The sequence below is a fragment of the Felis catus genome, chromosome B2 (assembly GCF_018350175.1).
Source record: "Felis catus isolate Fca126 chromosome B2, F.catus_Fca126_mat1.0, whole genome shotgun sequence".
NCBI lineage: Eukaryota > Metazoa > Chordata > Mammalia > Carnivora > Felidae > Felis > Felis catus.
Genome location: NC_058372.1, coordinates 94407065 through 94425095, shown reverse-complemented (window position 1 = coordinate 94425095; position 18031 = coordinate 94407065). Strand labels below are relative to the sequence as shown.

The 18031-nt window shown below is 42.0% G+C and overlaps 1 protein-coding gene and 1 long non-coding RNA gene across 5 annotated transcripts in view; one reads left to right on the top strand and one right to left on the bottom strand.

Moving 5' to 3' along the window:
- The window catches only part of BVES (blood vessel epicardial substance), a 38198-nt gene extending 21615 nt beyond the window's left edge, over positions 1-16583 (top strand). For 3 of the 4 annotated variants that reach the window (XM_019831030.3, XM_006931912.5, XM_003986413.6), the window contains exon 8: positions 12685-16583. In XM_019831030.3, the coding sequence (XP_019686589.1) occupies positions 12685-12809 (125 nt within the window). In that variant the 3' untranslated portion in view covers positions 12810-16583. Of the gene's footprint in view, positions 1-1304; positions 2726-12684 lie in introns of those variants that run through there. The other variant, XM_045057888.1, reaches the window with a different exon arrangement.
- Positions 318-6867, bottom strand: LOC109499808. The gene is made up of 3 exons (XR_002157317.3): positions 6753-6867; positions 2719-2951; positions 318-1468 (listed from the first exon to the last, which is right to left on the bottom strand). It is a non-coding gene; the product is annotated as an uncharacterized LOC109499808 (long non-coding RNA).
- Positions 16584-18031: the final 1448 nt, after the last annotated feature.

Here is an 18031-nt window from a genome sequence, read left to right as displayed (position 1 = left end):
CTCCCTTGCTCTCACTCTCCTGCTTGTGAGCACATACACACACACTCTCTCTCTCAAAATAAATAAGCATTAAAAAAAGAAATATGTACAACCTGCTTAAGTTGCTTATTTATTTTAGCCTCATATTTATTATGCAGAATCTTGCATATTGATACAAATGTATGTAGCTACATGTGTGAGCACATTTTTGAACATGAGTATATGTGAATTGCACAACAAAGCCATGCTCATACCTAATTTCCTTTGACCAACCCTTGTTCTGAGTTTCCTGGCTTCACTTCCCGCAGTTTCATGAAAGACATTAGTACTCGACCACATCATTGATACTATGAATTATTTAATTCATCCTAGCATGTAATTCATCAAAAACCAGTTTCTGCTTCTTAGGTTTTAGCTCAGAATTCCTGAAGTGTGAGTTTTTTGTTTTTCGGGTTTTTGTTGTTGTTGTTGTTTTGTTTTGTTTTGGCCTTCTTTTTGCCAGACCCATCAATATGCCATCCACTCTTCCAGATTACAGATTACATTTTATGTAAAACAAAGAACACAGTACCAATCTCATAAGACTATTAGGCTGAAATAACAAAATTTTCCACTTTTTGAGCATGTGGTAGATCTTCATGAACGTGAGGCCCCTAAAACAAATGACTATGCTCTTATCATTCCGGGTTTCTGCCATGCACAAGGGGCGTTTATGGCAGCTTCTCAGCAGTCCTGGCTGCTTCGTGAATGCTGAGGGGAGAAGGGAGCAAACGTTTGTGGACAAGAGTAGCTATTATTTTTTCAGGTACTCTCTGTACATACTCACATGTAGTCTTCACTGTAATCCTGCATAGAGACATATACTAGCTTTTGCTAGAAGACGCAGCACTAACAATTTCCAAAATCTCTGGCTATGATGAAGGGACTGCTTTCTCCCTCAGGTGCACACAGGGTGCTGCTCCAGACCCGTGTCCTCCTCGCTCTGGGATGCCACAGAGCAACTGCTGTTTGGGTCATTGCCACTCAGGGCAGAGGGTTTGTTTTGTCTTGTTTTGATTGTCCTGTAGAACATTGATTCTGAAATGTAAATGTGAATGTGAATCACTTGGAGATTTTATTAGGGGTTCTGTTGCAGCAGACTGGGGTGGGGCCTGGCATCCCCATGTTTAACAGGAGCCCCAGCGATGCTGATGTGGCTGGTCTCTGAACTACTCACTACTTCAAGTAGTGAGGAGTAGGACTCCCTCCCCACAGCCTGTAATTTTGCTGATTGCCTTCCTGTGGTGGTGATTAAGATGTTTCTTGTATTTCCCATCTACTGGTAGGTGGATCTGCAGGCCGGCAGAGATTCCTGTGAAGGCACGAAACAAAATTGCAGCTGATCCCATTTCTTACGCTGCGCTCTATTTTTACACATGTCACATGATGCTAAGTCCAGAGCAAGATCTCGACTCTGCCACACAGATTCTGCCTTCCACTTCAAATGATCCTTAAAGACAAGAAAGTGAAGTAATGAGATAGTCTGAGAAAAAATGCTTCCTACCTGTTCATTCAGTAGCCTGTAATCCAATTAATTTAACTTGTTTTCACTTTCCTGTTGCTTCATTTACTTGTCTCATGATTGGGGAAAAGAAGGACAGGAAAGAACAAGACGTCCAGGACATGTGGGAAGGATTTCATGCCCTCATGTGGATAGAAGCTCTCTTCTCTCTGCTCATGGATCAAGTGCTCCTCAGCGTGCCTCGCCATCTTCTCTTCCTTATGAGGCTTAGCTCCCTACGTGGTGTAGAAAACACATACACACAGATCGATTGTACTGGGCAGGTCCATCGCTGACGAGCGACGCTGAGCACAGGCATCGTCATGGCAACAGGAGAGCATATTATGCTTCCTTAAAAGTTGTAGAACTTTGTTTTTGTTAATTGGGGTTAAATAACCTATTGTTTGGTTTGTGTGTTTGTTTTTTAAATTCTGAGGCAGTATAGACAATGCAGTCTGTTGGAACTTGTCTTTGAAAGGTTTTGTTAGTTTAAACTGTGTATTTTTTTCAGAAGTTATAATTTTAATAATGTAATATAATTTTATAAATTTAGGAGTTTTAAAGATACTACAACATATTTAGAGAGATATTTCTTACTGAGAACAAGTCTTTTCAGATTGTTTTGTTGTTATCAATAGCAACATGGTGTTCTGGACAATCTACTAATTTCATAAGACCTACTTGCACAAATTTGCTTTAAGTTAGCTTGCATCTGGTTAATGTTCTTATCTGCAAAGACTAGCAACACATCTGACATGATGAGTTTCTTTCGGCTATCTTACCCATTCATTTACCTGGAAAGTTACAAAAAACTGATACAGAATTCTTAGTTTCCAGGCTGGTCTCATGAAATAACCTGTTCAACTCAATTTGTGTTCCATTCCCCTTGTGAACAGCTCTGCACATATAAACAACAAGCTTTCCATGAATTTTGTGGAGAGGTAGAGAGGAGATATGATCAGGCAGCAGGAATACCCAGGGAACAGTTTGCAGATCCACCGAGAGGGCTAGAGAAAAGCAGTGCCCCCACTTTGTACATAAGTAAAGAGCAGCTTAGGAAAGTTAAGTAACCGGCTCAAGGTCACTGGGCTAGCCCCAAAACAAAGACCTGTTGAATTTTTTGTAAGTTCTTGTTTTGCCTTTTACCGTACAAATATCCATATCCATTTGGGAGAGATAATCTGTTTAGGGGTACTCACCCACTGCTGTGGCAGCCGCCACATCCTGACCACGTTCATACATGCTCTCATCTCATCTTCACAACCGCCCAATCAGGTTGGTGTGGTGTTTTCCCCTCTTAGGGTTGAGAAATTGGACACTTCTCTCTGGCTTCTTGGTCCCCCAGCCAGTAGGGACCATGCTCTGTGACTCCTGAACTCCTGTCATCACCAATCCATTCGCTGCCCTCTATCCTCACACAGTGTTTTCTCATCTGTAAAATGACAGCCAAGCGATTTTATACCATTGCACATTTTTCAGCTTTTAGTAAAAAATTAAAAATTAACAAGTTAATATACACACACAGATAACAAATAGTAAATTTTTTTTTTAATTTTTAAAACGTTTATTTATTTATTTATTTATTTATTTATTTATTTTAAAGATTTTTTTTTTCAACGTTTATTTATTTTTGGGACAGAGAGAGACAGAGCATGAACAGGGGAGGGGCAGAGAGAGAGGGAGACACAGAATCGGAAACAGGCTCCAGGCTCTGAGCCATCAGCCCAGAGCCTGACGCGGGGCTCGAACTCACGGACCGCGAGATCGTGACCTGGCTGAAGTCGGACGCTTAACCGACTGTGCCACCCAGGCGCCCCATCGTTTATTTATTTTTGAGACAGAGAGAGACAGAGCATGAATGGGGGAGGGTCAGAGAGAGAGGGAGACACAGAATCTGAAACAGGCTCCAGGCTCTGAGTTGTCAGCACAGAGCCCGACGCGGGGCTCAAACTCACGGACTGCGAGATCATGACCTGAGCCGAAGTTGGACACCCAACCGACTGAGCCACCCAGACGCCCCAACAAATAGTAAAATTTAAAAAAATGTTGCAAAGGAAAGAACTGCCTCCCTTCAACCTATTTGCTCCCTAGGAGCAATCACATTGGAACAATATTTGTCCAAAATGCTAAATAAGGCCCTATTATTTATTGATATATCCACTTAAACTTTATCTACTAATCTAACTTAGCTTATTTTTTTTAATGTTTTTTAACTTTTTAAAAAAATTTTTTGAGAGACAGAGAGAAACAGAGCACAAGCAGAGGAGGGGCAGAGAGAGACGGAGACACAGAATCCAAAGCGGGCTCCAGGCTCTGAGCTATTAGCATAGAGCCCGACAGGGAGCTCTGACTCACAAACTGCAAGATCATGACCTGAGTCCAAGTCGGGCACTCAACCGACTGAGCCACCCAGGCACCCCTAACTGAGCTCACTTTTAACTTCCCTTTGCCCATCTGCCCAATATGGTTATATCACTAGTTTTTATTCTTTTATTATATATACTTTTGTAACAGTAAATGATACACTTAAACCTCCATTTTGTTTTCTCTCTGAAGCATTTTTAGAGGTGAGGACATTAGCATCTCTACCCTTTCTTATTCTTTCCCCTTCTACCTTTACATTGTTGTGAGTCTCTTCCTTAACTTCTGAACACTAAAAATTTCTAAAACTTCCTTAACTTCTAAATATAACAAATATATTCTGTTATCTATTTTTTTTAATATTTTTGTCATAAAATATACATGACATCAAATTTACCATCTTAACCATTCTAAGGTCTTCCTTGCTTTCTCTGTGATTTCTTTTGCAAGGTTTAAGCAAATAAACAGTGTTGACTTTATTATGCTTTATTTAGAACCAAATAGTGGGCTATGACTACATTTCTTTCTTTTTGGTTTCAATCTCATGATTCCTGTTCAAAGGAGACTGTTTCTAATAACAAGTTCAAATGGATTCTCCTTTCCCACACAGCATATAAATCGATCACAGTTTACTTCATACTTTGACCTTCCTTTTTTTTTCTCCCCCGAAGATTTTGTATTGCCTTGCTTTGGGGCCATTTTATTCACCATATCCCTAGTATCTTCTAGCTTCTTGCTCATTCTGTCTTTGAGTTAAAATCCAATTTACTTCTTAAAGTCTGAGTAGGTGTTTCACATTTGAACCATGCCTTTTCATGCTGCTTTCTGTCTTTATAGATATTTCTAGTTGCCTTTCTTTTTCCTCATGCTTGTATTTTTTTTTCTTATATCTCTACTCTCTCAGTACATCATTTCTGTGTACCTTTTTCTCAGACACCTTCCTCACAGAACCTCCCAATCTCATTTTGGACTGGTTGTTCTGTGGGTCTATGCACAGGTGCCATCCTGGAACTGCCTTTCCTGTTCTGAGTTTATCCACTATCACCATGATGTTACAGCTTTCTCTTTGTGAGCAAGAAGGGGCTACAGGACTTCCACTGTTCCCTGGCTGCTCACAACGTGCAGCTCAGGGCCCTGACCACCCATGTGAGTAGTTAGAAATTGATCTGGGAATGATCACTTGGGCCAGAGAAAACTTCATGGAAACCTCCTTTGATCTATCTGCCATAATTTGTACACTTCTTTGCTTGAGTTTTCAGTGCTGGTGTTGAGTTTCTGTAAGGGAAATTAGGTATGAAAACCATACTAACCTTCATCATTATTGTTCAGAAAGTTTCAATCCAAACACAATCCTTCAATTTAAAAAAATACTATGATATACTTAAGCAAGACAAGAAACAGGATGATAATTCTCTCTAGCAAAGAAACCATTAAATCCTTCCCTATCCCCATTCATCAAAAATTGTATAATCTAATTAAAATTCTAAACCCTTTGTAAGGTTTTTAATTACTTGCTAAAGCAGTTGGCCAGATGGTTAAACATAATAAAAAATAAGAACACTTTGAAAGGAACGAGGAAAATGTCATGAAAGTTAACAGAAGAAAGGGAAAAAAAGTCGTATAATATTATATTAGATAGTTTACAAAAGTGTTCTCTCTTTTTAAAAACTCTTTCTTAAGCAGAGAGAAAAGTCACTTGACAAATTTCATATCATGATATTCTGTTTATTTGAAAAGCAAACTTGAGATTGCTTATTCATTCTCTGAAACAGGTGTGACCTTCACTCTGAATTTAAGAACAACAAATATGTCTGTTTACTTTGACTTGCTAAGAGGTTCCCTCAGGTCCTCATGTAATTAGAAGCACACCGAAGTAGAATAAGCCTAATAAGGACAGAATTCTGTCAAAAGTAATTTCTCTTACCTAATTTTTCACTTCTCTGGATACCGGAATTTGACTGATTGTTACATAAGATCTCCCTGGTCCTGATGTAAAAAGGCTTCCTGTGTTACTTTGGGAATGTTAGACAGGAAAGGGTCTGGTGGGGCAGGCTAAGCCCCATGACGTGCTTATACTTGCAGGATACACAGTGGACCTCAGTGCAAACTCCTGTCCTCCTCAACTAGGATCTGGCCCTGACTGCTATCTGAACAGGTCTGCTGAGGAAAGACTGCCTCCCAGATCCAAATCTTCCACAAGTGTTGTCACCCGCCGTGATCTGGCATGAGTGCAAGGGGCCACTGTTTGGTTCAGGGCTCTTCTAAACCTCCATCTTCTACATTTGCTCAAAGCCCCTATTTTTGAGTTTGAGTTTTTGTTTCTTCTGCTCAGGATTGCTGCTTGATGTTGCCGTTCTCTCTCTCAGCTGAACACATTGAAAGTGGTGCACAGCTCAGAGGAAGTTCTGCTCCACTGACTGTGCCTTCTCGGTGCACTGGGATCTACGGAAGGGGTGTAGAAGTCTTTTTGACAGAAGATTTTTTTGCCACTGGGTGCAATAGGAAACATCCCCAAGCAACAGCAACTCTTGACATAACTGTTTAACAATTTCACACCAGAAAAATCTGGATTGCAGCTCAGTCTGAGACTATTTGTTTTACATAGTTTTATAATAAATTGTGTTAACTGGCACCCAGAGCCAAGTAGAAGATGATTATAGCTAATAGCAGAAAATAATGCTAATTATCTCTTCTTAATTATAAAAAAATCCAAAGGATGTAGTTAACCACTTCTGTCTCCCAGCTGTAAAAGTGGTTTTAACGGAAGAGGGATAAAAATCAGTTTTCTGGAAAATTTATGGATATGGAATGATTTGCCTGTCTAGAATTTGAAATAAATTGAAAAGTAAAGCATTGTACAGAGGTCACGTACCTCATAGTAATGTCCTTGAGGGGCAAAAGTAATTTGAAAAAGCACTTAAGTGAAGATAAGCTCCATTTCTTCCTCTCTCCTCTCCCCACATTCTTACCTCTACGTAAGGTTGGGCCTTCTGGGCAAATTTCTGATGATACATCAGTGCATAAAGTTAATGAAAAACCAAGCAAACTTGTAGAAAGAATTTATTAATGTTCAACTTGTGATATGTTAAGATAGTTCCCTTGAAGCAGAATACCACCCCCCCCCTCTCGTTTTTGTTTTTGTTTTTTTAAAAATAGTTTTTAGGGGTTTTGTTGTTGTTCACACTCCGGATTGGATTTGAACTTATTAGTGGACAAAGAAATTCTTTCTAGCAGCATAGTAATGGTGACTGAGTCTTTCCACTGAACCAGCAGTTCTCCTGCCAAGGTCAGAGAGCATCAGGTCTAGGGCAGGTGAGCTCCTTGCTCCCTAAAGCCTGCCTTTCTCCTGGCCGTGACAGTGACACATCTGCAGTTAGACCAGGTGAACATCACCCTTGGCCCTCAGTGGCACAAGAGGCTCAGGCTAACTGGGGTTGGGACAAAGCATGGGCACTCTCTCTGCGACCCTGATTCCTATTGAGGGTTCAGGCGTCCGGCTGGCACTTGGTAGCTTGCAGCAGCTACAAGGCAGGCTGAATTCCTGTTGCCTTCCCAGGCACCTGCCGGTGATGGGAGAGCTCCAGGGCACCGTGGTCGGTGCTAGGACCAGAGGGGCTTGTGGGCGCCAACCCAGCCACCAAGCCTGAAATGAGAGTCTATCAAGTATCCTGTGAAAAGAATGTGAGCAGGGCTGTTAGGGCCACCTGGTTTATCCTGTCAGAATCTGATTGTGCCGAGGGGTTCACTTGCTGGTGAGGAAGGTGTTCATCCACAGCAGCCTCCCCACTCTTCTTTCTCGGGCTGTCCGGGTTGTCTTCCCTTTCCCTTTTGAGTATAAAGTAGAAAAATAACATGGATGTGGTGAGCATGAATTGCTCTGAAAAGCGCACTGAGTTCCTGAGAAATAAAATAATATCGAGTCAGAGATCCCAACCGATCCATTTTTATTTCCCTAACATTTAACCCAGCCTCTAGTGCCTTGTCATCATTCAGGGGCTCTTCTTGCTGATTGTATGAAAACTCTGTGGCAGGTGATGATACCACCAAGCCTATTGATGTTTACCTGAGGGGATGGTGCTCTTGCCCGTGCTGTGAGCACTGTCGAATCAAGCTATATACTCTGTTGCCCATGCTATAAGCACGTGCTATAACCTGGGCTATAAGCACTGGTGTTGAGTCAATTATATGAAAATGATTTGCCTCAGGGATCCTGACACAGAATATAGTCATTCGTAGTGGGTTACTGTAGCAGGAGACCAGTCTGCACTTGAGGAATGCTGGTGGTTCCCCACTGGTGTAGTGGAAAATTGACCCATCACTCATTAAAGGTGATGGCCGTGTATCTTTCCCTCATCCTCAGGATCAGCCTTCTGAAGGCCCCATGTGGAGTTTCATGTCCTAAGTAATTATTCTCCTGTACTAAGTAATCATCAAGGACCTGGCTATGTGTGGGGTACTTCTGCAGGAGGGAACACTTCTACAGCCCTCGACATGCTTGTTTTCCAGTAAGGGATAGAGTCACGTACTTGTGATCACAAAGAAATACAGAATGTGGAAGAGCTGTGGGTCTCTAGAGAATAGACTCTCCCCACACAAGGAATTACAGAAGACTCCAGAGGAAGGACGTGGGGTCTGACCTTGATCGTGAGGGATGGATAGGAATTTGACAGGAAGGGATGGAAGTGAAGAGGCCATTCCAGGTAGGGAGAAGAGCAAGAGGAGAACATGGAAAGGGTGGGTTGGATTTGGGGAGCAGAGAGTTTGCCAGAGCTTGGACTGGAAGGGGAAGGAGGCCCGACTTGGACACATTTCAGTGTCACCCCAGGACTGTGGGTGACTCCGGCATTACTGTCTTTTTAATGCTATGTAGTAAGTACCCCAGCTCTTCCTTGGCTGAGGAGAATGTAGTGGGGACCAAATAAAGTCTTTCACAGAGAAGTTGAAAGTTCTCAGAAGGTTTTCACCAGGTCATTTCCAGTTGTGTTGGGTCCCCTCTTTATTCTCTCTCAGTAGGAAAATGCACCGGTTGGTGATGGAGCTGAGAGGGCAGATAAGATTTTGGCCCACATGTAGATAGCAGCCACAGGATGCTATAGAATGTCACCCCTGGTTTGATAGATGGGCTTAAAAACCAGATCAATTAGTCCTACTTCCCCAGTCAAAACACACGGGGTGTGTTTCTGTTATGTGTGTTATACAGTTACATTCGCATGCTCTACATTATTGATTTGGTTAATACTCTTAGATATGCCATCTTGCTGTTTGTTCTGAGAGGTTTTTTAAGTTTATTTATTTATTTTGAGAGAGAGAGAAAGAGTGACAAGAATGAGACCGTAGGAAGAAGCTGCCTTATTATGGGAGTAGTACCAATCAGAAGTCTTGGTTTCTTGTTAAAAATATTTTTTTTTGTTTTAATTAAATGGGGCACCTGGGTGGCTCAGTCGGTTGAGCATCCAACTTGGGCTCAGGTCATGATGTTGTGTTTTTGAGTTCAAGCCCCGCGTTGGGCTCTGTGCTGATGGCTCAGAGCCTGGAGCCTGCTTCAGATACTGTCTCCCTCTCTCTCTACCCCTACCCCACTCGTGCTCTCTTTCTCTCTGTCTCTCAAAAATGAATAAGTCTTTAAAAAAAATTTTTTTTAAAGAAGTATTGGTTTAGGGGCGCCTGGGTGGCGCAGTCGGGTTACCCGTCCGACTTCAGCCAGGTCACGATCTCGCGGTCCGTGAGTTCGAGCCCTGCGTCGGGCTCTGGGCTGATGGCTCGGAGCCTGGAGCCTGTTTCCGATTCTGTGTCTCCCTCTCTCTCTGCCCCTTCCCCGTTCATGCTCTGTCTCTCTCTGTCCCAAAAATAAACGTTGAAAAAAAAATTTTTTTTAAGAAGTATTGGTTTCTATCTTTTTAAAATTTTTCTTATGTTTATTTATTTGGGAGAGACAGAGACATTGGGAGTGGGGAAGGGGCAGAGAAAGATGGAGAAAGAATCCCAAATAGCTCCGTGGATCAGCACGGAGCCCATCACAGTGCTCAAATTCAAGAATCATGAGATCATGATCTGAGCAGAAATCAGGAGTTAGATGCTTAACCAACTAAGCCACCCAGGCACCCCTGCTCTGAGAGTTTTGATCTGATTGTGGAAACTCAGCCTAAGCTAATGTTTTATGAGGCTTGATCATTACTTAAAGCTAGACATACGATGAAGGCCATGGCCAGTTTTTTTAAGACAATTTTACTGCCCTCGGGACAGTTTAGATTGAGAAACACAAACCCCTATTTGAGTACACGAGCCACTTCTTTTCATTTGCCATTCCTAGAGGCAATAATGAATTTTAGCAAGTTTTCTAATTACCTTAGGCCATTCTCCTCCAAAGACCATATTAATCACTCATTTTATTGACTTACAAGTGGACAAAGTGATTATTACATCCCAGGCACTGATGTAAGAACTACACAAGTCGTTATATACAAGTTAAAATACTATATTACTATTACTATTACTTGTATGTATACTATACAAGTTGATATACTATATTAAGCCATTTAGTCCTCTTAACAACCATATGAAGTAGATTAATAGCATTATTCCTATTGTACAGATGGGGAAATTGAGGGACCGAGAAGTGAAGTAACTTGCCCAAGCTCACACTTGAAGCTCAGACATTCATTGCCATCTGAGTATACATGCCATTTAAAGCTCATGTTTGGTGGTTGTGTTGTCCTCTGCATGAAAAAGGATAAAAAGAGCTTGCCTGGGAGATTCTGCCGGGCTTGCTCTATGACAGAGTTGTGTTCTGGAACATTTTAATAGAGGCTTATTTTCTACAGTGTATGTCAGCAGTTGTCTTTCAAAAGACTCCTTATTTTTATTATTTTTAAAGATTTTATTTTTAAATGATCTCTACACCCAATGTGAGGCTCAAATCCACAACCGTGAGATCAAGAGTCGTACACTCTACTGACTGAGCTAGGTGCTCAGAAAACTTAGTATTTCAATTGACTATAAATGCTTGAAAATGAAGTTTCCATGTATGTCCAACAAACACATTAGCCAAAGCAAAGTCCAGCCCAGTGTAATTAATATCTTTTTTATGTTGGATGATGTGGCTGTTGGGAGTGGCATCTCCCCAGTGCATGACTGGGACTATGCAGTTAATAATAAACATCCAGTGGCATTCTCTGTGTGCCCAGCACCATGCTGAGCACATCACATGATTATTTTGTTTCATCCCCCAACAACGCCATGAGGCAGGTCCTGGGAATATCCCCTCCTACGGATAATGGAAACTGAGGCCTAGAGAGGCTTAGTAATGGAGTGCAGGTCACACATCTAGGAAGGAGCAGAGCAGAGCTTTGAACCCAGACGTGTTTTCTGATCCTTGGGCCTTGACCACTATGCATGCTGCCTGCCCCTGTGCTGTGTGGTTCTGCTGGCCCCCCCCTCCTCCTCAGCCCTATTGTCTGCTGCTGACTCTTGCCAGGGATTAACAGCTGATCTTGATAAATTTCTTACCACAGTTCTTCCTGTTTTAGCAAGTTTCCATTATCCTCTCTTGCTCTATACCAGCTATTTGGAAAGTCGGGTTTCACCCATTGTTCTTCCATTATCAACCTCACAGCCCGCCAGAGTTCAGCATTGGTTAATTGACAGAATACCGTTCCATCCGTTCCATCCCGTTAGAGGACAGCAAGAGGGCCACACGAGTGTGGGTGGGGCCGATGAGACCCTGACGCAACAAATCCTGACATTGAATTTGGAAACTGTGTGGAAGGGAGTTTATGCTGTCCTGGGAGTTGTCCATTAAACACCTTGATAAGTCTATGTACCTATTTGTAGTAACTTCTACTCTTACTCTGAAACCGTATTTTTTTCTGCATCAATCATGGTGTCTCTTATGTGGTAAATGCTCAATGAACATTTGACAAATGCATGGACAAATGAGGGGCTGACTATTGTTTTTTTATATATATGTTTATTTTGAGAGAGAGAGAGAGAGACAGGTCGTGAGTGGGGGAGGGGTAGACAGAGAGAGAAAGAATCTGAAACAGGCTCCAGGCTTTGAGTTGTCAGCACAGAACTGGGCGCAGGGCTCGAACTCATGGACCTCGAGATCACCACGGGAGCTGAAGTCGGATGCTTAACCGACTGAGCCACCTAGGCACTCCTGAGTCGTTTGTTACTTAGCTCCTTTGATGTAAGGGCATCCTACAAGGCTTTAGGGATGCTCCTGCCCCATCTGCTACTTGAGATTGTATTTTCTTCTATCTGCTTCCCCTGTCCCTGTCACCCTCTCCTCTCATCTACTTTCCTCCTCTCCCTCTCCCATATCAGTCCAGGAAGTGACTGGGAAGGTGGTAGCAAGAACTGTTGTTTTAGGTGGTGCTCTAGATGGTGTTAGCTTCCGTAGCTTCAGGATGGAACTATTCTTTGTGGAAATTAGGAGTTATATCAGCTTTTGAGGAACTCAAGTCACCATGTATGATATTAATGCAGAAACATGCATTCTGAGTCCTAATCAGACATTAGGGCAGCCCACTGGGAACTGCGTGTGTTTGAGAAGCTCATATCATCCAAGCATGTGTAGTGGAATCCATTCCACGCGTGTTCTCATGACTGAGAATCATTTCTTGACGTCGTTGTTGTATTGAAATATTGAACCGCAAATACAATCTGTAGAGAAGTTGCATTCCCGGTGCCAACTATAGATTCCCAGAAATTTTACTTTCCATTTGGAGATAATAACTGACACATCACACCAACATCAGGGCAGGCTGTCCATTAAGTGGTTTTTCTCTCTGTGTCTTTGACAGATGTGCCATCCCCACACCAGCGGGGCTCTGCCAAGATGAAACCAATAGAAGAAGGGGTGGAAGATGACGATGAGGTCTTTGAGCCCGCGTCTCCAAATACATTCAAAATCCATCAGTTGCCTTGATCAGACAGCGGGGCCAAGTTACCAAGATGGAAACTGTCTTGAAGAGATCCTGAAAAATACCAGCACTTCTTCATGACTCATTGATCACTCTGCTTGAGCACTGGTGGTCTGTGGGTAGGAAAGTAAGGAAAGGTCAAAACCTGCAAAGGTTATTTTCGCTCTCCTTTTTATTGATCAGCTTTTTAAGCAGTTGTTTTACTGAGCCTTCTGACTAAACCTAGTTCTATTTTGAGATATATATTTTCACAGTATTTTCTAGATATATTATTGTTCTGACTTAGCACTCTGTCAATGCAAATGCCTTTTCACTTACTTTCTCCAAGTTGTGGTTCATTTTCCTCACGTTTTTTTCTCCACTGTGGCAATGGGGTTGTCTATTTGATAGTTTTAACGAAAGTGTAAGTTTGAAACCAAGGTTGAGATGGCATTAGAAAGCAGGGATTCTCAGGCCTTGTTCAATTGATTTTTTTAGCTGGAAATTTTTAAAGAAAGATGTGATTTGACTGGCGTTTTTTATGTGTTTCGTTTTTGTTTTTCCCCCTCCCAAGTCAGACACATCACTCTACTAGATCCCCTTACTTATTTGAGCATTGTGTAGATAGCTTCATAATGAACAAAACTCTTCAGACTTTGCACATTACCCTTATATCATGCTATTTATAATCGGGTCTGAAACCCAAAGCTGGAAAGATAGCAGATGGAAGGATTCTGAGCTCAGTTTGACCTATGGCCAAACTGTGATTTGGGGCCATCTTGTCCCACACACCCTGGTGTGGGGAATGCTTTTCTTGGGGTAGGGAGTCAAGTGGCCAAGCAAATGTTACAGAGTGAGGTGATTGAAGGAGCAATTTTTACTCTTTGGTCGGTATTCTGAGGTTTCAGACTGTTCCTCCAGAGCAATCGATGTCTTTTTAAAATGTTTGCCAGATACCCAGTGCCAGGGTTCCAAATGTGAACACAGGTTTGGGGGCAGACAGTTCCCCATCAGCCAGGTGATGGGCACCCAACCTAGATGTTGCAGTGAGGGCTTTGATTCCAGATCTCTCTTTTCTACTAGAATCATGTTTCAGGAAACAGTGGTGTTTATGGTGGGAGATGAGAAGTTTGCTGAAATCATCGGTCAAACAGGGCAGTGTGACTGTGGCACTCAGTTGGGTGAAGCCCATTCATTGGCTATGCTATGTCATACATCATGTTGATTTTATTTTATCCACCAGAACCAACTTGAGTCAGTCCCCTGTTATATTAAATAGCTAAGAAAAATTGCAAATGAAATTATTTTCAAGTGAGCTGAGCCAAAAACAACATCTCTTGCCAAGAGGTGATTTCTGTTAGAGAAGGTAGATAAGCTAGTCTGGGGTCACCTCATTTTCCTAAATCCATTTTTTTGAGGCTAATTGTTTTAGTAATTTCACTGGAGTTAAATTTACATGCTCGGCCACTCACTAAGAAGATCTCCACAGGCTGGGAATTTGGCTCCTAACGTCTTTATCAAATGTTGATTTATTAACATCACAGTAGAAAGGCTGATTTCACTTTCCTATTAGAGTGGCCTCGTCAGTTTTCTACATTATGAATTTATTTTGGGGAACAGAAGCACAGATGAACGACTTAGCCTTGGCTTTAAGATTGTAAAGATTCATTCGGGTGAAGTCTTTTTGTGGTGCCCGAGATCACATGTGTGGATAACTATAACGTAATGGCGTTAGAACTGCTTTCCTCTAACTGTTAGAGTAAGGTCATGTAGACCATTTAGTTTATACACGCCGAAGACTCATTTACAAAATCACTCTATAGAGTAATTAGAAATTACATCCTTCCCTGAATAGAAAGTAATTTTAGATTCTGCTGAGGCCGTGTTTTTAATGTTCTTGTGGATTCACAGAACCTTGGGGTTTCCCTAGCCTGACCCATCTTCAGGTATATCTCACTTGGTCAAGCTCAGACATTGGAAAGGGTCATCTCTCATGATCAACCTGCATGTGTTTAGAGGTTTTTTCCTGTGAAGCTGGGAACAAACATTTTTAAAGGCACACTGAAAAAATTAGATGATGTGAATTCATTTGCTGTTTTTATTAAAATCCATGTGGGCGCGTGCACATACATCCGTGTTATTGAAAAGAAAGATTGTAATCTCAAGCTTAGGAATCTGAAAAGGGCCACTTAGCCTGAATGGGAAACATGAAACTGTTTTTAAATACACACCTCTCAAGACAGTGAGACTTGGGGAAAAGGAGACGCAAGCCACTGCGGAGCCCTCCCACATAGACTTGATAGCAAAGAAGCAAGATAAGAAAACAGAACAGTGTTAAGTGTAAGATCTCCTATGGATGACTTTGAATTCATTTGTACAAGTGAACAAGCGTATCTTTGTATAAGGCATAAATACATAGACAAAAAAAACATGTTTGCTGCCAAAACCACCACTAAGATGCTTCCTGTGTTTTTTGGTGTCCACTTAGCTGTGTGACCAAGGTTCAGAAAATGATCTGCAAAAATTGTTCTATATATAACCCCAAATCTACTATGTTTAATTGTAGCATTGAGTCCACTGTATGAATCAGGAGTGTAACATTTATACCAGAATATATGTGTCATTTGTAATGTTTTGAAAGCCCTCATATTTCTATTTATAAAATAATAGCAGAGGTACTAGATAGAAACTCAATGATGTTTATGTATCTTAAATTAGTAATAATGGGTGCTATATAATGGTCAGTTACCAACTGTTGCTTTCTGAGATCTTTTCCACTTCTCCCTCTATCTAGTTCAATTGTCCTTTTGTCATTGGACACCTTTGTGCTTTGCTGCTAATTCGCACGCACTGGCAGATGCCAAATTCTTCATGTTTGGCTCTCCTTCCACACGTCTGAAGCTTTTCTGATTTTATAACTCGGAGCTGCTAATTTCTGCCTTCTGGGTCCTGTCATGGCCCCAAAGACGGGGCTTCTTGGATGCCAGAAAAAGTCTTCGGGGAGAGTTGTAACCTACACATTCTGCCTTGTCCCTGGTGCACCCTGGCAATGACTCCAGCCTCCAGGGAAGACTGTGATGCCGGTGCATGTGTGGTAGTGCCCAGCAGGCACTTGGCACGCAGGTCAGTCCCTGTATGCCCGCGTAATGCCAGGCGCCCTCCTCCCAGCAGACCCCACAGTGCAGCCTCAAGGGGTCGCAGTTATTTATTTCTTTTATCCATTTCTTTGGACATTTCTAAAGCCTCTCTGCAGAAACCTCTGACCTTGCCCTGCCTCGGTCTCCCCTCCCTTCCTTTTTTCCAACCCTGTTTTCCCAATTTCTGTTTCTCATGATTCCCAACCAGAGTGATTAGAAATTCTCACCTGTTCGATTCAAATTCCCAAGGACCTGAGAGGATAGAATACTGTGTAGGGAACTCAAGGTTGCAGTGTGGCCACGGCTTCAGTTTTGCTCCAGTTATGATACGTTTTCTCACTGACAGCCTTTCTTCGATTCTCATAGAAGCCCCAAATACCTTGTGTGTGACGATATATTGTGTCCTTTTAAAAACCTGCTTTTAAGTACTATTTACAGGTTATTCTGTTACACTTGCAACCTAGTTTTAAAGTACACGAGGATTTTATTAATACTTTATACAGACACGTTTATAGGAAACTCGCTCTTTCTGTTTTTAGGTGCCATTTACATTGATGCCATTTACTTTATAATCAATTTACATTTTGTCCGAATAGAGCCTTCTGGTTTGAAATATCTTCATATATTGTCATTTGATCAAATAAATTTCTTACTTAGAAAAGATGCATGTTTTTTATTTCATTCCTCTTACATGTAGCTGGTTTGCTCTGACTCCATGCCTACGGGCGAGGATTGGTTCAGTTACCTTCAGGTCGTGGGATTTGCTCTGGTTTAGGAATCTGAGCAGATGTACAAAGGGGGTGGTCTTGGGTCAGTTCCACTTAATTTCAAAGCTTTGCCATCTTGGCTCCCTTTGGCCACAAAAAGAGGTGGCATGACAGTGTTGACTAGATGCAGCAATTGAGAAGCCTTCAGAGTTTCGCGATAGGGATATACAGATTTCAACATTTTCCTCCCCTTTATTTGAACATTCTCTTCTAGTTTCATAAGGTTTAACAACAGGAGTCAGATGAAGAAGGCAGAAAATCACCCCTGGATCTATTGTGTGGTGGGCAAGAGAGACCAGTCTTCTTATTCTGTTTTTTTACTGTTATTACTTTAATATTTATTTATTTTTGAGAGAGAGAGAGAGACAGAGCATGATTGGGGGAGGGACAGAGAGAGAGAGGGAGACACATATTCCAAAGCAGGCTCCAGGCTCCCAGCTGTCAGCACAGAGCCCGACAAAGGGCTCGAACTCACAAACTATGAGATCATGATCTGAGGAGAAGTTGGACACTTAACTGACTGAACCACCCACGTGCCCCACCAGTTCTCCTATTCTTAAAAGAACCTACATTTTCTTCCCTCGTCTGTCCTAGGAATTGGAATGGGAATTTGAGAGCCCATCTCTTGGCCCTTCGTAGTAGGTCCTTGGCACCCAAAAACTTGTCCTGATCAGCCCCAAGACCAGATCCAAATGGAAGGGGCATCTTATACTGCCATAAAAGGAATGAATTCTGCTGCTCAATAAGCCATGTCACCTAAACCTAAAGTCAGGTGCCGAGCCCCGAACTTCTGCTGAGCTAAGTTTGGGGCAACTTTCCCTTTCTTAAGTCTGTGATATGGTACCTAAGAGTTTCCATCTGTGTTCACTTAGGGGTTTCCTGTGGACAGATGTGGCTATAGCGCATCATGAGGTAAACTTGACAGGACTTAGGTATGGATTTGTGGGAGCAGATGTGGTGAGGGAGAGGGCTTCTCAAAGATCTATGCCTCCAGTTGCTACTGTGATTCCCTGTCTAGGGACATAGCATGGCACTGGGTTTGAGAGAAGGACTAAGTATACTTTTGTCATGCTGAGTTTGAGGGGCCTCAGCAAGTAGGTAGTTGGTTAAGTCAGTCTGGAACTCAGTGGAGGGGTCTGGGCTGGAGACACAGATTTCTGAATCAAAGATAGCACGGTGAGCTTGACAGCTTCCCAATACATAAAGATTTTTCTGATAAGGTGTGTGTGTGTGTGTGTGTGTGTGTGTGTGTGTGTGATGAATGGGACTTTTTGATCTTCTATTTTGAAAAGATGTATTAATATTTAGAAATCTGTATAATTCACTAAGCCAGTATTTTCTTTT